General features: G+C 43.2%; 1 protein-coding gene across 2 annotated transcripts in view; it reads right to left on the bottom strand.

Moving 5' to 3' along the window:
- Positions 1-811: 811 nt before the first annotated feature.
- Positions 812-24368, bottom strand: part of SPAG1 (sperm associated antigen 1) — an 84464-nt gene continuing 60907 nt past the window's right edge. For both annotated transcript variants that reach the window (XM_073679623.1, XM_073679624.1), the window contains 7 exons: positions 22753-22905; positions 15139-15284; positions 11841-11982; positions 10358-10484; positions 8317-8463; positions 5237-5569; positions 812-2378 (listed from right to left, as the gene is read on the bottom strand). In XM_073679623.1, the coding sequence (XP_073535724.1) occupies positions 2247-2378; positions 5237-5569; positions 8317-8463; positions 10358-10484; positions 11841-11982; positions 15139-15284; positions 22753-22905 (1180 nt within the window). In that variant the 3' untranslated portion in view covers positions 812-2246. The remainder of the gene's footprint in view (positions 2379-5236; positions 5570-8316; positions 8464-10357; positions 10485-11840; positions 11983-15138; positions 15285-22752; positions 22906-24368) is intronic.

Here is a 24368-nt window from a genome sequence, read left to right as displayed (position 1 = left end):
TATAGGTGTAAGTCAACTACTCTGCCCGTCTAGCATAGTTTACAGGTTTAGCAAGCCATTGTTCATTAACATCTTGTGTAATCTCTTTATTACACACCTACAGTAAACCACGTCATACCGGCCCCAGGGAGGACTGCACACCTCACCAGCATTGCACCCATCAGCTTCTACGGCTTTTCATATGTGGAGCTCTTACCCAATGATCAGAATTAGGCCACGTTCACACATCCAGTATTTGGTCAGTATTTTCCATCAGTATCTGTAAGCCAAAACCAGGAGTGGGTGATAAATACAGAAGTGGTGACGTTTTTCTATTATACTTTCCCTCTGATCGTTCTAATCCTGATTTTTCCTTACAAATACTGATGTAAAATACTGACCAGATACTGAAGGTGTGAACGTGGCCTTATAGATATACTGATAACCTCATGACAATGAAAGGTATTTTTTCCTCCTAGTTTAGCATATGCATTCTGGGGTTATTAATAATTATCACTTACTAATTATATCTCCCATCCGACTACATGTGTTCCCATGTTGCCAGGTTGTCCATATGTCGCTATTACTACTATTTAAGAAGTGGCTGCAGCCATACTTTTCGGATCCTTGCATGCCCCCCCACCTTTTTTAGTTTCCTTATCTTTTGAATTATGTTTCACTTTAACTTTTCTTTCACACTCCTTGTTCACCCAATCACCAACCCAGGACATGTTTGTTCCTATCAGTTGCTTGGTCCTTAATTGATAAGGATTATATATATATATATATATATATATATATATATATATATATATATATATATATATATATATATATATATATATATATATATATATATATACACATATATATATATATATATATATATATATACACATCATACATACAATCAGAGCGTTTCACATGAGTTCAGTGATGGATTACATATTCATTGACACTATATTCAGTAATTATGCATCAGGTTATGGTAATTTACGCCATTTCAGCCTGACTGTTTGATAAATGTCTCATTATAATGAGTAATGCTCGTCACTAGAGATGAGTGAACCCAAACTGTAAAGTTCAGAGGGAGAGAGATTTTCCAGCTCCAAAGTTCGGGTCACCATTGATTTCTATGGGGTTCGGGTTCAGGGTAGAGTTCTGGTACCCGAACTGAACTTTGGACTGAAATTTGGTCGGACCCGACCAACCTGAACTTCCACAGATCTGCTCATCCCTACTGGTCACCATAGATTCCTGACCAGTGGATTATTTGCCCGTTGCTTGATACCTGTAGTGGCCGCTACATATCAGGACCCTTATACTGGTGCCGTATGAGGATATGCACATTAATCACACTGTTGATTCACTGTTAAGTTGCCATATTGTGGCCATTTCTGTGATCTTGGCCTTGAAGCTTTCTTGGGACTGGCAGTGGGAAATGTTTATGTGCCAAGTGGAGTTCGTCTTCCATAATGCCTCCTGACAGTGACATGTGTGCGGTGAAGGGCGGTGTATGGGCCGGATGAGGTTGTAGATGTCTTGTAATGATGTATCCCAGCCTGTGGGACACGGGAACACGACTCCCCCGGAGGCCTGGACCGCCCACGTGACTCTTCACAGATTGCACACTTTTGTTTTAGAACTTTATTTTGCCAGGGGCGTTTCCTCTATGACACTGTGTTTGGTTCATTGTTTCCCTTTAACCATAAATTTGTAAAACTGAAATGGGAAAAAGTTATCTTGAAGTTGTCTTCACAATGATGGCCGTCTGCTGAGGTAGATCGCATGTGAATACAGGAGAGAGACATTGCGATACCCATGCAGATGGATGGATGAGTGTTCAGGCAGCCAGAGGTACACGGCAATGCATTTACCGGGAATTTATGGAATATTTTAACAGAAAACACAAAACTGCTGGTTGACCGTGCCGCCACATGGTGCACCGACCACATTAATATGCTATTGTACACACAATATAGACTGCGGCCTCCATGTTGTTAATAATGTCACTAATGGGGGCAATTATTAGTCATAATTACCAGATATTATCCATAACAACAAGTCATTGGGGAAGTTATCCATCATGGACAGATGAAAGCATTTCTTCCACTGATGATTCTCTCATCCAGGATGTGAGCTGCTATGAGAATGACAAGAACAATTACCGCCATGCTGCATAGGTTACCAGTCAGCTCATATATTACAATTTGCATAGTTAATCTTTAATGATATGATCAATCAAACCGTGCATATAACCCATAGGTTCACAGTCCATAAGTCTTTGTGAGGTTGGAGATGGCATCTTGGTCAAAGTTCTCATTCTCCATTCCTGACAGACTCATGAGGAGGTTTCGGATTTGGTCTTTTTCATCTTTGTTGAGTAATAGGACCACCACCTGAAGAGAAGAAGAAGAGAAGAAGAAGACGTTCAGGAAGTCAAAGGCTACGCCACATACAAAGTCTTGTGGTATGCCACAGGGGTATCAGGCCACTCCACAGCATCGTCCATGTGTACCATGATGCAATGTATTACATAGAGGGAAGGGTAACATTTCTCCTTGTGGAGAGTGACAAGCCAGTGTAAGGAGACTTACAGGCCATGCAATGCTCCACTAGGAAATGAAATATGAAAATTGCATCTTTACAGAGGAAATGGAGTTGAACTCTGTTGCCATCTATTGGAAATGGCAACCATGAAAGTCGATATAGACCTTTTAATGAGCCTTGCCACATGACTTAGGATAAAATCCAAACCAGAATCTCATTTTCCAGACACGTGTTTTGGAGTGTTGCTCCTTCTCAGTGCAAAACATGAGATCAGACTTGGCTGTAGGAGAGACTTCTGACTAGGGTCTAAGGGGTAAGATTTCTCCTTGTGGAGAGGGACATGCCTGACATGCCAGTGTAAGGTGACTTATAGGCCATGCAGTGCCGTGACAGGCCTCTCATACAGCTACATCAGATCTCTTGCTTTGCACAGCGGAGGGGCAAAACCCCGAAACACCTGTCTGCAAATTGAGATTCTGGTTTTACTTTTATTCTAAGTCAAGTAGCAATGCTTTTAGTATTGCTACTTCCAGTAGGTGGCGCTAGAGTTCTAGTCCTCTTCCCTTCTGAAGAAGCAATTTGCATACAGTACAGACCAAAAGTTTGGACACACCTTCTCATTTAAAGATTTTTCTGTATTTTCATGACTATGAAAATAGTACATTCACACTGAAGGCATCAAAACTATGAATTAACACATGTGGAATTATATACTTAACAAAAAAGTGTGAAACAACTGAAAATATGTCTTATATTCTAGGTTCTTCAAAGTAGCCACCTTTTGCTTTGACGACTGCTTTGCACATTCTTGGCATTCTCTTGATGAGCTTCAAGAGGTAGTCACCGGAAATGATTTTCACTTCACAGGTGTGCCCTGTCAGGTTTAATAAGTGGAATTTCTTGCCTTATAAATGGGGTTGGGACCATCAGTTGTGTTGTGCAGAAGTCAGGTGGATACACAGCTGATAGTCCTACTGAATAGACTGTTAGAATTTGTATTATGGCAAGAAAAAAAGCAGCTAAGTAAAGAAAAATGAGTGGCCATCATTACTTTAAGAAATGAAGGTCAGTCAGTCTGAAAAATTGGGAAAACTTTGAAAGTGTCCCCAAGTGCAGTTGCAAAAACCATCAAGCGCTACAAAGAAACTGGCTCACATGAGGACCGCCCCAGGAAAGGAAGACCAAGAGTCACCTCTGCTTCTGAGGATAAGTTTATCCGAGTCACCAGCCTCAGAAATCGCAGGTTAACAGCAGCTCAGATTAGAGACCAGGTCAATGCCACACAGAGTTCTAGCAGCAGACACATCTCTTCAACAACTGTTAAGAGGAGACTTTGTGCAGCAGGCCTTCATGGTAAAATAGCTGCTAGGAAACCACTGCTAAGGACAGGCAACAAGCAGAAGAGACTTGTTTGGGCTAAAGAACACAAGGAATGGACATTAGACCAGTGGAAATCTGTGCTTTGGTCTGATGAGTCCAAATTTGAGATCTTTGGTTCCAACCACCGTGTCTTTGTGCGACGCCGAAAAGGTGAACGGATGGACTCTACATGTCTGGTTCCCACCGTGAAGCATGGAGGAGGAGGTGTGATGGTGTGGGAGTGCTTTGCTGGTGACACTGTTGGGGATTTATTCAAAATTGAAGGCATAATGAACCAGCATGGCTACTACAGCATCTCGCAGCGGCATGCTATTCCATCCGGTTTGCGTTTAGTTGGACCATCATTTTATTTTTCAACAGGACAATGACCCCAAACACACCTCCAGGCTGTGTAAGGGCTATTTGACCAAGAAGAAGGAGAGTGATGGGGTGCTACGCCAGATGACCTGGCCTCCACAGTCACCAGACCTGAACCCAATCGAGATGGTTTGGGGTGAGCTGGACCGCAGAGTGAAGGCAAAAGGGCCAACAAGTGCTAAGCATCTCTGGGAACTCCTTCAAGATTGTTGGAAGACCATTTCCGGTGACTATCTCTTGAAACTCATCAAGAGAATGCCAAGAGTGTGCAAAGCAGTCATCAAAGCAAAAGGTGGCTACTTTGAAGAACCTAGAATATAAGACATATTTTCAGTTGTTTCACACTTTTTTGTTAAGTATATAATTCCACATGTGTTAATTCATAGTTTTGATGCCTTCAGTGTGAATGTACAATTTTCATAGTCATGAAAATACAGAAAAATCTTTAAATGAGCAGGTGTGTCCAAACTTTTGGTCTGTACTGTATATAGAGGGAAGAGAACACAGACGCAGTGGGCAGCTTATTCCACCTATTAGAAAATTGCTATTTACTTGTTATAATGTAGAATAAAAAGGTCAAGCTTACTGGACACAGTGGAAAAGTAAAATAAATAAGGGGTGCAACACACATCTCTGAACCCCTACCCACTTTTGCTACAGAGAGGTATGTGTAAGGGGCTTCATAAATATGACATTTGGCCCCAACGCCTTATTTTTTAATGTACTATCAGCAGAAAACTGGCATAAATGCATTAATGAATTGGTTCTATTTGGCCTCATTCAGCAATACATGAATAGAGGTTCAAACTAATGCATAGAACGAAAGCCCCATTGTTTTAGGCATCAGTGAGAATCCTAATATATTCGCTACTTCTATGTTCACCATTGGTAATACAGGCAATATTCGATGATAGCACAATGTGAAGGATGAAGGACGCCATAAATTGATAAGTCATAAAGTGTCTCTTACCCCAAATCGCTCCACTGTGCTGAGGTGTGCCAGGTGCTGGTATACCAGGGCAGGACTCTGCTCCAGGACACGGTGCTGCAGTGACTGTACAATCAGCAGGAGAGTCTCTGAGTCCAGCTTGTTACTTAGGAACATTGGTAAGTCCTTTGGGTCTATGATGTAAAGTAGTTGGGCACAACCTTCCAGATCCTGCCCTGCCCTCATCTCATTCATCACTTGTTCAAACTCCAGGGCATTAGTGGGCATTGTGAAGCAAGGACTTTTCGTCTTCCTCGGTGACTTGTTATTGTCATGTCCATTCACATTACTGTGATTAGATTCCTTCTCATCCACCTAAAGAAAGACAAAAAAAAAAACTGTATAAAAATTTGCAACATAACTTTTTGTACAAATAATGGAGTCACCCGCTCACAGTGTAGCACCCTTTACCCTTACATGCCGGGCCAGAGTCTAGCACGCACAGTGTAGTGGGCATGACACAGTGTAAGAAATGCCGTACAGTGCAGATAATAATCCAGCAGGCATCTCACAAAATTAGAATATCATCAAATTTATTTCAGTTCTTCAATCCAAAAAGTGAAACTCCTATATTATATAGAGTCATTACAAACAGAGTGATCTATTTCAAGTGTTTATTTCTGTTAATGGTGATGATTATGGCTTACAGCCAATGAAAACACAAACGTCATTATCTCAGTAAATTAGAATACTTTATAACAACAGCTTGAAAAATGATTTTAAAATCCAAAATGTTGGCCTACTGAAATGCACTCAATACTTGGTCAAGGTTCCTTTTGCATCAGTTACTGCATCAATGCGGCAATGTGGCATGGAGGCGATCAGCCTGTGGCACTGCTGAGGTGTTATGGGGTGTACGCCATAGGAGACTCACCACTGCCACAAATCCAATGCTACAATCCAATGCTTTGGTGAGAAGCACCTATATATATATATATATATATATATATATATATATATATATATATTCATGTCTCAGGTGTGTACGCCATAAGAGACTCACCACTGCCACAAATCCAATGCTACACTATCATGTTATTTTCCTGTGTGTAGATATCCCAGTCATAGCAAACATGTGAGTTACAAAGAGCGCAGCATCTGTCGGTGACAGTCGAGTGATTTCTGGCCTTGCACAAGACTCCCATGGGCAGGAGCTGGAATGGCCGGACTCTAGCACTTGCTATTCTCAGCATGAGTACAATCAGTGCGGGGGAAAAAACCTGCTTTTCAGGTCACAGGTCTGCACCATGTCACCTCTCCCTGCTGCTGCTGTCTATGAATGACAGCGCTTCTCACAATGGTAGGACTAAAATACAGATGCAGAAAAATTTAATATGACATTAATGAGAACCTGTCAGCAGGATTTTGCTAAGTAAACTACAGGCAGTGTCATGTTGGGGCTGCTGCACTGATTAAAATGATACCTGAGGTGAAGAAATCCATCTTGTGGTTCGTCTGTAATTTGTGTTTGAAGTTTTCAGCTAATGATATGGTGCTCTGGGATGGGATTGTAGGCAGGGTCTTATCTTAGTGCTCTAGGTCAGAGAAAGCAAGATAACACCTGACCAAGGGACCACCCCGAAGGATGAGCATGGTTCCTCATCATAGAGACAGCCAGAGAGAGTGAGAGAGACAGACAACCAGAGAGGGAGACAGACAAAGAGACAGACATGCTCATGCTTCGGAGCGGGCTTGTGGGCAAGTCTTTTCTTGGTTTCTCTGGCCTAGAGCACCAGGATAAGACCCTGCCCACAGTCCTGCCCGGAGCACGGGCATATCATTAACTCAAAACTGCAAGAACTGATTACACAAGAACCACAAGATGGATTTCTTCACTTCAGAAATCATTTTAATCAGTGCAGCAGCCCAAACATGACACTGCCTGTAGTTTACTTAGCAAAATCCTGCTGACCGGTTCTCTTTAAAGGACTAAATAAAAATGGCAAGTTACAATTTGCTATATCTGTTTCTAAACGCCATCTGATCACAGTAACCAACACCCAAAAGTAACCAAAGTCTGATTCCCAGTAAATTCGTCATTCCTTATAATGAAGGAGGTGTCCACCCAGGAATGGAGACGATTAGGGTAGATGCACATGGAGCTTTTTTTTCAGGTGGTCAAAAACAGCAAGTTTTCTAGTGTAAACCACTTCAGGAAACGCTTCTTATTTGTGAAGTTTTTTGAGGAGTTTTTACATTTACAGATGTGGTTTGGAGGAGTTTTTTTCTGCAGTCTTGTGATTGGACAGTTTCTAGTTTGGAGACGCTTTGAAAAAGTGAGGTGCACTTTCTTTTTTAACTCTAGGTGTTTCTCAAGTCCTGAAGCAGAAGAAAAAACGCTCAACAGACTGAACATAAGGTTGGCAAAGTGGTTTTAGAATAGAAATCAATAGTCTATGAAGCTTTTCTTGAGAGATAATCTGCTCCAACTGGCTCCTAAAAAAACTCCATGTGCACACAGCCGTAGCGAGAAGACCCCCCTACAGGATACCTGCTATTCTGGTGGACTCAGGTGACTAAGCGTTATATGGAGGACCATGCAATATTCCCAGTATAAAACTGCTGACCGCCTACAGCAGCATAAGAGCGGTATGTCAGTCAGTGCCACATAGAAACCATCAGCAAGCAGGTTAAATACCATTTATAGATCCTAGCATGGTTTTCTTTTTATTCTAAATATGGTTTGTGTAAATACCCCGAACAATCAATTTATGTAACTTACTAGCACGTAAGTGGTCCGATCACGTGAATAGCTGATACTTGTATTTGATATTAATGTGTTAATCAGCCAGTCAGAGAAGGGGCATTAGGTGGTCATTATAGTATTATGAGACAAGAAGGCACACAGCTCAGTTACAACAGGAAGCCATTTTTACATAGAGATAAAGGAAAAGAACAAAAGATCTGTTGACAGCAGCTTGCTGATGGTTTCCAGTTTAGGATTTCTCTTTCACTGAAAAAGTTAAAAAACAAAACTAAACAGAACAAAACTGAAAAAGTAAAAACCACCGTGGCAACAAAGTCTCATCATCCACATCACTAGACAAAGTACCCTGTTTTACCTCTTCTATCAGGACTTTCTTCCTTTGCTTTTCTCCTCCACTGGGTGATAAGAAGGGTGTGATTTCTGTTAGTAAAGTTTTTGCTTCTGTGACCCCTGGATCAAGTGTGGTAAGCTTCCGGAGATCACTGGCACAATCGTGGTATTTCTAAGACAGAGAAATAAAAGGCTTAAAACTGTCACAAAAAGATTGGGTTTTCTACTCCATCCAACACCAGGTCATACCAAGGACTAGTCTGTGTGATCTAATCCGCCATCTTTTTTGCGCCAATATGAGCCGAATATGCACCAAATCCACAAAAAAACCATAATGTGAACATGCTCTAACGGCCACACAGGACATTTGTTAGCTTTTCATGTTACAGCAGAGAGTGGATATAAGCAGTGACTCTGTGGACCCCGCATGTCCATGCATTACACAAGCAGCCCACCGGATATTGCAATGCTTCATGCTTACTGTGGCGGCGCTGTAGGGAACGCTTGCTGCTGTGTTGACAGCAGATCACTGGTGGTCTCAACAGCGGGAAGATCAGCTTACTTTCAGGGGCACCATTCGTTCCGACAACATAGGACTGAAAAAAGCTGTGGACAATCCCTTTAAATCAAACTTTCTGTTGTTTCCAATAAACTAACGAAGCAAACCAACATTTAAATATCTCAACACAACTAATATAACGAGATCATTCTCCAAATTTAGTACAAATGCAACTCTTTCTGACTACTGCAGTCTTAGACTTATTACAGCCATTCATGACAGGTGTCTTTAGTACTTGGCTGTTATAACCTGCTGCAAGCATGATACATAGCCAGACAAGGGCTTGTGTTCCTTAGGGATCTTAGCCTAATCCTCTTGGGCAATGGTCTCCACTTCACTAAGGTTCTTGGTTTCCAGTTTTGTTTCATTGCTCCACAGAATCCCAATACTTATTTGGCTCATCTATATGGTTTTGAGCATATTTTAGGCAACTTTTCTTGTGTTTTGGGGCAGAAGTAGAAGTAGTAGAGGTAGAAGTTACTTCTGGAGACTTTCATAGTTTACTACACACCTTAGGCTCTTCCATGTGGTGCAGTCCACGTCAGGACAGCGATGCGCAGACTGACCGCAGAATTCCCACGAGGCTACTGAGTTCGGGTCAGGAAACAAGTGGCCGTTCTGTGAATCACGTACCGTGACACATGGATGTGTGAATACAGCCTTAGGGTGCACACTCCATTTTTTATACACCAGCTAACTTTACTTCAGGAACAAGCCGGTTGTGTTTTTGACGAAGCGCCTTTTTTAGGAACCTTAGTGACTTACTGTCGGTGTTTCTTTTTTTAATAATTACTCATAGCGAGTGGAAGCCACCAGAAGAATAGAGCGATCACTTCTTATAACAGTTTTGCAATTTTGGAGGCCTGATGAGGTTAAAAGAAGTTAAAAACGGCTGACCATGCGCACAGCAAGATGTTTTCACATTACTGTACATACGTGCATCCTTTTTGTTTCTTTTTAGCACTTTTTCAGGCGGAATCCAAGCAGCGGACCCACTTGAAAAAGACGTCGTGTGCAGGTACCCTTTGCCATACAGACTGAAAGCTCAGTTCCTGCTGCCACCAAGTCTTGCCCTTGAATATTACATCAGGTCTGCTTGAAACAAATGTGAGTTCTTATGGGGGTTATATAATTTTGAGACTGCAGAAGTCAGTAAAAGTGACATTTCGCGTCGAACTTGGAGAAACCTCTTGTTATATTCGCTGTGTTGAGCCATTGACATAGTTCTTGATTGATTGGTTTATTGCAACAGAAGAATGTTTGTATATTTTGGTAATAAACCATATAACTTTTACTGTGACTACACATGCGATGTTACGTTGGTGACTAACAAGTCTTTATCACGTGTCTGGAATTCCCTGCAGCCGCGCCTGTCACCACCATTAGCACGGTCAATGGGCCGAACAGACGATTTATTAACCAGACTGAGGATGTGAGATGCTTGTGTGGCAGAAATTCAGGGGGAGACGAGCGGTAATGTTTTGTTAGTTGATATCCCCCCATTTACCTCTAATCCTCTGTAGGCCTGAGCCCGCCTGTACAAGGCTTTGATATTGGCCCCATCCCTCTGCAGGGCACGGTCACAGTCCTGCCTCGCCTCTTCATACTGGCACAGCTTCAAGTAGCACAGCGCTCTGCAAAGGAAAAGGTGGTGTCGGGTAAACGCGCGTCAGTGGTTCTCACATTACATCCACACTACATACAACAAGCTGACGTGTTACTCATCCTTCATGAACTCATTTTCAGTATTACGTTATTATATTATTGTTATTTTATTGTGTTGCACCTGTTTTTTTTTTTAGATAAAAAATTAAATAATAAAATAAGTCCACATTTCGGTGCAGATTGTTTTTCCCGCTCCATGTGAGTAATATAAATCAGTACATCTCCTGCTACAGTATTACATTTCTGCATTTTGGATACCTGCAGGCTCCACTAGGGAGCACTTACTTAAAATAGACTTTTTATATCTCACACTGAATTCAATATTAACCCTCTCTTTAGGGTTTAGACCGCACAGTAGAGCAGTATATCACAATGCTTACACAGGACAATGTGCTGCCCAGAAGCAAGCTTAAAAATCATTTCACCTGACGAACAAGCGTTTTGCTCATTCATTGAGTGATTGGCGGCGAGTTTAGACTGGCTGATAATTGGGAAATGAACGTTCATAGGTACACTCCTTCCCAATTACCAACCAGCAGACATGCACCTTAAGACTTGGGATGCATTCCAGCAAAATCCTTTATTGGCATCACAGCGGGCAAAACTCAAAGTTGTGGTGTCGTATCACTGGTCCAGTGTCTACGCGACGCAACCGGGCACAGCCTTTCTTGGCAGATGCCACCATGATTGATGTCGGGCATAGAGGGAGTGAAACACAAAAAAGACCACAATACAGTTACTGAAGATATGGGGAAGTTTTCAGCTCAAGGTTCAGGGATTTAATGAGTTTCGGAAAACACCTAACTTTATGGCAGAAGGACATTCCCTTGTAACTGCTGCCGTCTCACCCTGCCGGATTGGAACCATTCTATTACAGGCAGTCCGACTAGTATTGGTCTGATTATATCTAACACCACCACATAACATCATGAATTATAAGTCCTGACAGATCCTCTTTAAGGATTTTAGCTGCGAGCTCTTGTGTCTCCCTGATCAGGGTTATAAGGCCGCCATATTATCAGACTGGGGTGCACTCAGCTGTGCTGCATCTTTTTATCCAACCTTGTATATAGCGCTGCGGCCTGTGATTCCAGCATGGCCGTGGAGGGGCTTACCAAGCAATAGTATACAGAGAAGAATCTGCCGTATGGAGCGCGCCTGCTATGACGAGGACGCAGCTCCACTGTGGCAGGGAATGTTACAAGGTCTTCTTCCTTTTACAGTTAGAGGTTTGTGACCACAGAGGAAATAAAACTTTTCCAGATGAATCACAGAATGCCATGAAGTGCTGTCTCTGCTGGCAGAATATCATGAGTGGTCCTCACCTATTGGTGTACATTGTGCACTCCTCCGGTTTTAACTGTAGACACTCGGTATATTTCTTCGCGGCTTCTCTATACTGACTCTTCTTCACACAGGCATTCCCCTCCTGTTTCAGGGACGTGAACCTCTCTTCTATGGATTCCCCTAGGATCGCAAGGATAATAAGGTCACTAGGTGACATATATCAGGTCAGAAAGTCTCGGCCAGTGAGATCAGATCTCCATTTCTGCTGTTTCCCTATGACATACACAGGTGCACGCAGACGCTCAAGAAGTGACAGATTGCTCCGCTGAGCTCTGCTGCTCCACTGAGCTCTGCTGCTCCACTGAGCTCTGCTGCCCCTTCACTTTATCAATAGCTCGGGGGCTCCGATCCAGAAATCCCGCCGTCATGATGACATGTCAAAGTTATAAAATGATATATAAACTTTAAAGGATATGAACACCTTCAGGGCCATTATTTTTTACTTAAAAGCATGTATTTTGTGATTAAAATAATTTTTTCAATTCAGTTTCATTAAGTGTTAGCCACTGTTTGGCTTCTAAAGCTTTTGGCTCATTACAGGCTCCAGACTGAGTTAACTGAGAATCCGTCAGTGAGCTTGTTTATTGGAGAGTATGCAACACTTTTATCTGGCTTTTCCTGAGCTCCTCTGTGCTAACATCAAAGGAAATAATTCAGAAGAACTCAGTAAAAGACAGATAAGAGTTACAACTCTCACTTCAGAATGAGCTCACTGATGGATCCTTATTTAACTCATTTTGCAGCCCGCCATAGACAGTGCAATTCAGAGGCTATAGAAGGTAACTGGGTAAACTTATTAATAAAAAAATATTTTTAGCTCAATAAACATAGATTTAGGTAAAAAAAAATTGCCCCAGGTGTCCATAACCTTTACGTTTCAAACAATCCCTTTAAACATCATAATACACACCTCAGATCCCGCACTTATTTTGGGTGGCCTTTCATATCAATCAATGATGAATAGGAACCTGACTTTTCAAAAAGTGGTTCTGCAGCAGCTGAGGTATGTATTATAAGTAATAACACACCTCCAACTATAAATTACACAGAATATTATTAGAAGACCATGTGGAGCTCCGTGACACGGATATATGCAGATGAGTCTCTGATCTCAATGATGATGAATATTCTTATAATTTACAGGAGAGATTACAGTATTACTGCAGAAATGACATAAAAGATTGTCTAACAAGGTCTTCACAGCTGGATAAGCAGACGCCATTTACAATGTGATTAGTGGAGTGACGGAGAAGCAGGACAAGCAGCGACACGTCCACTGTGCGGATATCGGATAGTCTGGGGCCATATAGGAGGTAAACTAACAAACCGAGAACTGTGTTACTTAAATTCAATCTGTCACCAGGTTTTTGCAACTTAATCTGATAGCATAATATAGTAAATGTCTTCCTTTTAAAAGTTCAATATTCTATTAGATTATATTAAAATACCAAAAGAGTTGTCTCTCCCTAAACTGATATTATATGTATCCCTAAAAACTGAAAGGGGAAAGATATAGATCAGCTAGATATGTTAAGCCAAGTTCCAAGATATAATTATTACCAATCAAAATGCAATATATATATGAAAAAAATAAAAGATAAATTTATCCATATGCACACGTGTCTGTTCATTGTCATCAGTCCACTAATGACACCTCGACGTGTGGAGAGAACAGGTTCATCAGGAGGCCATTAGATAATATGGTCCAGAAGCCATGATAGCAGCGTGTTAAATGAGCCCAAAACGCCGGGTTAAAAAGGCCTGGGAAGGAGGACAGCACTTCCTCCATACAAGTAGAGGAACAATCCCATTGGGCTGTATGGTCTCAAAATGAAGTGCTGCGCCTGCGCGTCTCCGATATGTCCGTGATGCGGTCCATGTCCATGAAAATGATGAAGCAGATCATGCGCATGTGCAAAGAATCGTCAACATGACGGATAAAAATTGGCAGTTCCGGGCAAAACTTATGACGCGATCCCTTGCAAAGCACTAGGTATCGATATTACTGTGGGTAAAAATTCTGTGGTATCGACAACGCGTGTCTCCATAAGGAAGATAATGTGATGAAGTGGATGCGCGCAGCACTTTCTTTACATTAGAAGTGTTCCAAAAATCACCCTGTCGCGCCTGTGCAGGAGTCGCCCCGTCGCACTATTGCGCCTGTGCAGGAGTCGCCCCATGGCGCCTGTGCAGGAGTCGCCCCGTGGCGCCTGTGCAGGGGTCGCCCCATGGCGCCTGTGCAGGGGTCGCCCCGTCGCGCCTGTGCAGGGGTCGCCCTGTCGCGCCTGTGCAGGAGTCGCACCGTCGCACCTGTGCAGGAGTCGCCCCGTCATGTTCGCCCTAGATTGGAATTTTCAATATGGTGATCTGACACTGTGACTGCGCGGGAAAAACTACCATCATTAAAATAAAATTCTTAAACACACAGATGTAGATAAAATGATACACATCCGTGTATCATAGATAAAAACCTGGAGACAGACTAGCCAGACAAATTTTGAGGGCTCATAATAACTCGATTGCTTTTGTATCGTATAATCACATACATTAAAAAGACATATGTGAAATATACACTATATATCGCCGAAGATAAGAAAAATTAGACTAGTATACGAGTCAATAGAGTCAAGTGAGGAGGGAAAAGACAGAATATGAAAAAGCTACGGTATATCATACAGAAGATGTATTTAGAGTGTAATTCCACGACTATAGAAAACAGGCATAGGATAGCTGTTCATGAATATCTGCCTCAATATTATTGTATATTTACGTTAGCCCTAATCTGAGAGCAGCATAATGCGGAGACAGAGACCCTGATACCAGTGATGTGTCACTTACTGGGCTGCTTGCTGTAGTTGTAAAAATCACTGTTTTATAAGCAGGAGATTATCAGGACTAGTAAACCTGCTCCCATATAGTCCTCCATATTGATGAGCTCTGTATAACCCCGCCTCCACCACTGATTGGCAGCTTTCTGTGTACAATATGCATAGATAGAAAGCTGCCAATCAGTGGTGTGGGCGGGCTATACAGAGCTCGGCATTTAGAGAACTGCTAGATCTGCAGCAGCAGATAATACAGTGATTGTATCAAAACAACAGCAAGCAGCCCAGTAAGTGACACATCTCTGAAATCAGGGTCTATGCCCATATACAATGTGCTCTCATTGGGCAGCAAAAACCTGGTGACATATTCGCTTGAAAATGAAATAAGAACATGAGTTGATATCGGCCTTTATAAAACACAGTATGAGGTTGTATCAGCAGGGCAGCGTACCTGCACCACTTTCTGAACTGGTGTTAGTTGTGGCAGCCATGTTCTTTTCCTGATGCCGTAATTGGGTGGACACAGGCACTGATGGGATTGGGGGAAGTTTCTCTCTCCAGTTCGGCCCATCCAAATCGATTAATGTTCTTGTAATTCTGATGGTAAACAAAGAAGACAATCAGTAAGAAGACAATCAGTATAAGGTGACAGATGCCCCGACCCTGACATGGCATTTGAGGGGCAACTGGGGGTGCAACATACAGAACTGCGGAAAATCAAAAAGGCCTTTAAATCACAGGAAACTCTCTCCTTTGCCGAACTCATGACCAGATGAATAAATGCACAGTTTTACTGCGATTAAGACGTTCTGCATATTTATTATTATACTGCGGCTTTTCCTAAAGCAAATAGTGATACACATGATTAGGGATGTCCTTGTTATGTTGTACCCTCGTCAACCACAAGCTTTAATTTAAAGGGGCTTCCAATAGCATGTAAGTATCTGTATTATGCAAACCATTCCAACTATTTGTTACATTTTGGGTCCAATTCATTATTGCATTTGTGCCTCGTTTAGCTTTCTGGGTGCTTTTCGTCTGTTTTTCAGTTGCGTTTTATTCTTCCTTTAATTTACCCCCTATTTAAAGTTTACTTTATATGCGTATGCCTAATTTTATTTTTAATGTTTGTGGTTTCTATATGTTTTTACGGTTGATTCATCAATTGAGTCATTTTAAAAAGTTGCAAAATTTTTTCACAAATGTACTCCAGTACCCCCTGGAAGTGATTTTATGCATGTGAGATATTTTGCCACAGATTTTGCATCATTCTAGCAGGATATGTAGCAATGTAAAGCAGGATGAAGATAAAAATAAAGAGCATTTTGCACAAAATTCATCAACTTCGTGCACAATTTTGAAGATTTTGGAGCAAAAGGAAACATCAATGAATGCCACGAGACAAAAATAGCACTGAAATACACTATAAAATTATATGAAATTACAGCCAAAACCAAGCTGTACTCTGAATGTACATAATGGTCATGTGAAATACTAACCTCTCATTTGCCCCAGACATATTTTTATACAATATTTATAGGAATGGTTTAAAAAAATATCACATATTTGTTAAGTAAAAACGCAGCAAGAATGGCAGCATTGTGACAAGAATAAGACGATAAACCGCAGCAGAGAAAACTATTAACATGATGCTCTGGTGGTTCTCTTCTTTTACACGTACCAAATGTCCATCTATCTACAGTGCCTACAAGTAGTATTCAACCCCCTGCAGATTTAGCTGGTTTGATAAGATGCAAATAAGTTAGAGCCTTCAAACTGCAAACGAGAGTAGGTTTTATGAACAGAAGCATAAATCTTACAAACCAAAAAGTTATGTTGCTCAGTTGAATTTTATTAAATTTTAAACATAAAAGTGTGGGTCAATTATTATACAACCCCTATGTTTAATATTTTGTGGAATAACCCTTGTTTGCAATTACAGCTAATAATCGTCTTTTATAAGACCTGATCAGGCCGGCACAGGTCTGTGGAGTTATCTTGGCCCACTCCTCCATGCAGATCTTCTCCAAGTTATCTAGGTTCTTTGGGTGTCTCATGTGGACTTTATTCTTGAGCTCCTTCCACAAGTTTTCAATTGGGTTAAGGTCAGGAGACTGACTAGGCCACTCCAACACCTTGACTTTTTCCCTCTTGAACCAGGTTTTCTTGGCTGTGTGCTTTGGGTCGTTGTCTTGTTGGAAGATGAAATTACGACCCATCTTAAGATCCTTGATGGAGGAGCGGAGGTTCTTGGCCAAAATCTCCAGGTAGGCCGTGCTTTCCATCTTCCCATGGATGCGGACCAGATGGCCAGGCCCCTTGGCTGAGAAACAGCCCCACAGCATGATGCTGCCACCACCATGCTTGACTGTAGGGATGGTATTCTTGGGGTCGTATGCAGTGCCATCCAGTCTCCAAACGTCACGTGTGTGGTTGGCACCAAAGATCTCGATCTTGGTCTCATCAGACCATAGAACCTTGAACCAGTCTGTCTCAGAGTCCTCCAAGTGATCATGAGCAAACTGTAGACGAGCCTTGACATGACGCTTTGAAAGTAAAGGTACCTTACGGGCTCGTCTGGAACGGAGACCATTGCGGTGGAGTACGTTACTTATGGTATTGACTGAAACCAATGTCCCCACTGCCATGAGATCTTCCCGGAGCTCCTTCCTTGTTGTCCTTGGGTTAGCCTTGACTCTTCGGACAAGCCTGGCCTCGGCACGGGAGGACACTTTCAAAGGCTGTCCAGGCCGTGGAAGGCTAACAGTAGTTCCATAAGCCTTCCACTTACGGATGATGCTCCCAACAGTGGAGACAGGTAGGCCCAACTCCTTGGAAAGGGTTTTGTACCCCTTGCCAGCCTTGTGACCCTCCACGATCTTGTCTCTGATGGCCTTGGAAAGCTCCTTTGTCTTTCCCATGTTGACCATGTCTGAGTGCTGTTCACTAGTTTGGGGAGGGTCTTAAATTGTCAGAAAAGGCTGGCAAAAGAGATCTTTAATCCACACATGTGAAGCTCATTATTCTTGGTGCCTGAACTACTTCTTAATACTTTAGGGGGACCAAACAGAATTCTTGTGGTTTGAGGGGTTGAATAATAAATGACACTCAATTAACTTTTAACGTTTTTAAAAAAAAAAAAAAAAAAAAAATTGCTGCAGTGCATTTCCCACTTCCAGGCTGATCTACAGTACAAATGTCACAATGCCAAGTTAATTCCGCATGTGTCAACCAGCTAAATCTGCAGGGGGTTGAATACTACTTGTAGGCACTGTATATAATTGTCTTATCCCGTCTGTCTGTCTTTCTGTCTCTCTGTCTGTCTGTCTGTCCTGGAAATCCCGGGTCGCTGATTGGTCCGGCCGCGGCCAATCAGTGACGCGGCATTTCAGAAAAACATGGCGGCCGTTAGCGGCTCATGTGCGGCACGGAGGTCAGCGGCGATGCAGCCGGGAGATGCAGCCGGCTGCTCGCAGCATAAGTCCCCCGACCACAGGCGCCGCTGACCTTCATGCGGCTATCGTCGGGAGATCAGCGGCTACGGCCGCTTATCTCCCGAGGACAAGTGTGACGCCCCTCCTCTCCCCTCCTCTCCTCTCCCCTCCATCAGGACCCTGGCACCTGGCGTCATACTTACCCCTCCCCTCCCCTCCCCTCTCCTCTCCTCCCGTCCCTCCCCCCGCTCGATCAGGACCCCGGCACCGGCGTCATACTTACCCCTCCCCTCCTTTCCCCTCCCCTCTCCTCTCGTCCCTCCCCCCGCTCGATCAGGACCCCGGCACCCGGCGTCATACTTACCCCTCCCCGTGCCTCCGCAGCAGCTCCTGTGTCTTCCGCTGATGCTCTGTGACGTCTCAGGTCAGAGGGCGCGGTGACGTCTTTACACCGCGCTCTCTCCTGACCGGTCACAACGCACAGCGTGAAGATGCCGGCTGCGCTCGAGTCCAGAGAAGCAGTGAGGTGAGTATTGGATTTTTTTTTTTTTTTGTATGGGGCCATAGGGGACCTGCATGGGGCACTATGGGGGGATGGGACATCCTGCATGGGGTATTATATAGGGGGGATGTGACAGCCTGCATGGGGCATTATATGGGGGAAGAGGTGACATCCAGCATGGGCCATTATATGGGGGGAGAGGTGAAATCCTACATGGGACATTATATGGGGGAGAGGTGACATCCTGTATGGGGTATTATATGGGGGAGAGGTGACATCCTGCATGGGGTATTATATAGGGGGGATGTGACAGCCTGCATGGGGCATTATATGGGGGGAGAGGTGACATCCTGCATGGGCCATTATATGGGGGGAGAGGTGACATCCTGCATGGGCCATTATATGGGGGGAGAGGTGACATCCTACATGGGGCATTATATGGGGGAGAGGTGACATCCTGCATGGGGTATTATATGGGAGAGAGGTGACATCCTGCATGGGGTATTATATAGGGGGGATGTGACAGCCTACATGGGGCATTATATGGGGGGGAGAGGTGACATCCTGCATGGGCCATTATATGGGGGGAGAGGTGACATCCTACATGGGGCATTATATGGGGGAGAGGTGACATCCTGCATGGGGTATTATATAGGGGGGATGTGACATCCTACATGGGGCATTATATGGGGGAACAAGTGACATCCTGCATGGGGTATTATATAAGGGGGATGTGACTTCCTGCATGGGGCATTATAAAGGAGGGTCGGGAGACATATGCTAGAATACCCGATGCGTTAGAATCGGGCCACCATCTAGTGTGAACAATATCGGAGCCTGCACTGGTCAGATTTCAGAAGAGACTTGCCTATACAAGTCTAAGGGTGCGCAAAAAATGAGATCCTCTACAGAGCCATCATCCAGCTTTTATGGATACATTGCAATTCTTTAACATAGCAAAACTGTATTTGTTCTTGTAAATTTTAATAATTGCTGCCATAAATAAATATTAGATGCCATACAAATGAAAAATTGTCCATTATTTTTCTAAACTGATGATTTATACAATTGTGTACACTTAGCCTTACAGATCATTATACCATTCTCTGTATTGGGTCCAGTCTTATACAGATTACAAGTTATGTGAAGGGAAAAATGTGACATTATAAAGGACAGTTGTGTGGTTTGTACGTCCCTTATTATCTCTGCAGCATTCAAGGTTGGTAACCTGAAGGTTTCTTTTCACTGGACAAAATTCTAAGACAGCCAAAAGTTTTATGGACAAATTGAAAAAAAGGGATAAATAATAAGATATAAGTTACACATCTATAGCTCAATATACTGATATGAACCCATTCCTAGCTGTGTCGCACCCTTGTCGGCTCCGGAGCCAGGCCCTGCTCCCTTCATCTAAGGCTTCTCCCTTTGCTGTGCTCCACGTCAGGATCATCCAAGACATTTTAAAGGGAGTCTGTCACCCCCAAAGTGCAACGTAAACTGCTTAAACATCTGTATACCGAATTTTGTGCCTATAAAAATCATACCAGCCATATACAGTGGTGAAAAGATTCTGCAAGTTTTCCCGCCTACAAAGAATAGAGAGGTCTGTAATTTTTATCGTAGGTACACTTCAACTGTGAGAGATAGAATCTAAATATAAAAACCAGAAAATCACACTGTATGATTTTTAAACAATTAAATTGCATTTTATTGCATGAAATAAGTATTTGATCACCTACCAACTAGCAGGAATTCTGGCTCTCATAGGCCTGTTCGTTTTTCTTTAAGAAGCCCTCCTACTCTGCACTCATTACCTCTATTAATTGCACCGGTTTGAACTCGTTATCTGTATAAAAGACACCTGTCCACACACTTAATCAATCACACTCCAACCTCTCCACCATGGCCAAGACCAAAGAGCTGTCTAAGCAAACCAGGGCCAAAATTGTAGACCTGCACAAGGCTGAGATGGGCTACAGGACAATAGGCAAGCAGCTTTTTGAGAAGGCAACAACTGTTGGCACAATTATTAGAAAATGGAAGAAACACAAGATGACTGTCAATCTTCCTTGGACTGGGGCTCCATGCAAGATCTCACCTCAAAGGGTAAGGATGATTCTGAGAAAGGTCAGCAATCAGCCCAGAACTACACATGAGGACCTGGCCAATGACCTGAAGAGAGCTGGAACCACAGACTCAAACATTACCTTAACACAGTACGCCGTCACAGATTAAAATCCTGCAGGGCACACAATGTCCCCCTGCTCACACCAGCACATGTCCAGGCCCGTTTGAAGTTCCCCAATGACCATCTGGATGATCAAGAGGAGGCATGGGACAAGGTCATGTTGTCAGATGAGACCAAAATAGAACTTTTTGGTATCAACTCAACTCGCTGTATTTGGAGGAAGAAGAAGAAGGATGAGTAAACCCTAAGAACACCGTCTCAACCGTGAAGCATGTTGGGGAAACATCATACTTTGGGGGTGCTTTTCTGCAAAGGAACAGGACTACTGCACCATATTGAAGGGAGGATGGATGGGGTCATGTATTGTGAGATTTTGGCCAACAACCTCCTTCTGCCAGTAAGAGCATTGAAGATGGGTTGTGGCTGGGTCTTCCAGCATGACAATGACCTGAAACACACAACCGGGGCATCAAAAGAGTGTCTCCATAAGAAGCATTTCAAGCTCCTGGAACGGCCTAGCCAGTCTCCAGACCTGAACCCAATAGAGAATTCTTGGAGGGAGCTGAAACGCAATGTTGCCCAGCAACAATCCGAAAACCTGAAAGATCTGGAGAAGATCTGTATGGAGGAGTGGGCCAAAATCCCTGCTGCAGTGTGTGCAAACTTGGTCAAGAACTACAGGAAACGTCTGACCTCTGTAATTGCAAACAAAGGTTTCTGTACCAAATATTAAGTTCTGTTTTTCTATTGTATCAAATACTTATTTCATGCAATAAAATGCAAATTAATTATGTAAAAATCATACAATGTGATTTTCTGGATTTTATTTTTAGATTCTGTCTCTCACAGGTGAAGTGTACCGACGATAAAGGATCCACCTCACTAGGTGAGCCCCTAACACCAGCATGCACTGTGATCTGTAAAATGGTAATGATTACAGTCACAGTGATCTGTTCCAGCACCACATATCACCGGTGCATCCATCGATATTACGGACACCAGAAAAAGTCTTCAGTGTTTACGGACCGTCCAGATATGTCAGTATGATTGGCAATCCTGACATGTAAGCCAAAGCCAAATCTGCTGACACTTCCCATAACTATTCAGTATTTGAGATTTTAACTTGAGTACAAAGTGTGAGAGCTTTTGCCCAGAGGCCATTGTATAGAGATGCAGGTGTGAACAAACCTCACATTCATACAGCAGCGTTCCCGACCATGCCAGGAAGTTATGACCAGTCCACTGGAAAAGATCAGTGTCAGTCTGACCACTGAGACCCCCACTGATCGGCAGAACGGGGGCTCACGTCTACACACAGTGGCCAGGAGAAGCAGCACTGGCCTCACATGTGCCCTACCGGTGTTTTGCACCGGCAAAGATACCTAAGCACAGCGCTCAGATATGTACATCAGTGGCCTTTTCTGTGTTTTTTTCCCCATAGGTATCACTAAAGGAAAAATAAACGCATGTATGAATAAAGAATAAAAAGCCCCCCAAAAAAATGATTGTGAAAATACAAAACGTTGATGACTTTTTGCAAATCTAAAAAAAAGTTACAAATAAATTCAATGTGCAGAAAACCTTAAAAAGGATCGGTCACCAGATTTCACAATACTAACAGTTTACATGATTACATAGATCTTTTAGACCCGATGATGCTGGTGTACTTCCTTTAAAAATCCAAGTCAAAATGGTCAAATAAACCTGTTATCAAAATGAGCATTTCTTGAATTCAGCTGGATTTTTACAGTCTCTTCAGGTCTAAGATCTACTCAATAATGTTTGCAGTTTGTATTGTGAAATTTGGTGATATATCCTCTCTAAAGAGAACTTCTATTAATGCTGCGTGATACTGCTGAGACATGATCAAGGTCCTGAAGAACTAAGAGTGTGGTCGGGTGATTTGCGGAGGTCAGTAAATTCAACCTTTTTACAACCTACCTGTTGATACTGTCATTAGCGAGCTGCATCCCGCTGTCTAGCTGAAGGGCAACCTTATAGTCCACGTATGCTTGTCTGTATTTCTCCAGGGACTCGTTTGCCATTGCACGTCGCAAGAGTGGTTTAAGTGAGAACGGCTGAAGCTCCAGGGCCCTAAGTGGAGAAAAAATGGTATTAATATTTAGAAACTCAATAATCCATCATCGAAAGAAAAACAGGACTCTAAACCCCCAATCATAGTGCCGTACAAGAGGGTGACCCACAACAATGACTGTTCCGTTCAGGAAGTGACCCTATCAATGACTGTACCGTACAGGAAGATGACCCCAACAATCACTGTACCGTACAGGAAGATGACCCCAACAATCACTGTATCGTACAGGAGGGTGTCCCCCCAACAATGACTGCACCGTACAGGAAGGTGACCCCCATCAATGACTGTACCATACATGAAGATGACTCCATCAATGACTGTACCGTACAGGAAGTGACAGCAACAATGACTCCATCCTACAGGAAATGACCCCAACAATGACTGCACCGTACAGGAATTGACCCTAACAATGACTGCACCCTACAGGAAGTGACCCCAACAATGACTGCACCCTACAGGAAGTGACCCCAACAATGACTGCACCCTACAGGAAGGTGACCCCAACAATGACTGCACCCTACAGGAAGTGACCCCAACAATGACTGCACCCTAAAGGAAGTGACCCCAACAATGACTGCACCCTACAGGAAGTGACCCCAACAATGACTGCACCGTACAGGAAGTGACCCCAACAATGACTGCACTGTACAGGAAGTGACCCCAACAATGACTGCACCTTACAGGAAGATGACCCCAACAATGACTGCACCGTACAGTAAGTGACCCCAACAATGATTGTACTGTACAGGAAGTGACCCTAACAATAACTGTACCGTACATGAAGTGACCCCGACAATGATTGTTCCGTACATGAGGTGACACCCGACAATGACTGTATCTTACACAAAGTGACCCCTGAAAATGACTGTACCGTACATGAGGTGACCCCCACAATGAATGTACCATACATAAGGTGACACACGACAATGACTGTATTGTCCATCAGATGACCCCTGACAATAACTGTACATGAGGTGACCTCAACAATGACTGTACCGTACATGAGGTGACCCCAACAATGACTATACCGTACATGAGGTGACCCCCACAAGGACTGGACTGTACATGAGGTGACCCCCAACAATGACTGTACTGTACATGAGGTGTCCTCCAACAATAACTGTACTGCACATGAGGTGACCCCCAACAATGACTGTACCGTACATGAGGTGACCCCAACAATGACTGTACCGTACATGAGGTGACCCCAACAATGACTATACTGTACATGAGGTGACCCCAACAATGATTATACCGTACATGAGATGACCCCCACAAGGACTGGACTGTACATGAGGTGACCCCCAACAATGACTACTGTACATGAGGTGACTCCAACAATGACTGTACCGTACATGAGGTGACCCCAACAATGACTGTACCGTACATGAGGTGACCCCCACAAGGACTGTACCATACATGAGGTGACCCCAACAATGACTGTACCGTACATGAGGTGACC

This window comes from Phyllobates terribilis, unplaced genomic scaffold, assembly GCF_046119375.1.
Source record: "Phyllobates terribilis strain yellow unplaced genomic scaffold, ASM4611937v1 Scaffold_4__5_contigs__length_816908805, whole genome shotgun sequence".
Lineage (NCBI taxonomy): Eukaryota > Metazoa > Chordata > Amphibia > Anura > Dendrobatidae > Phyllobates > Phyllobates terribilis.
This window is presented reverse-complemented; position numbering and strand designations above follow the sequence as displayed.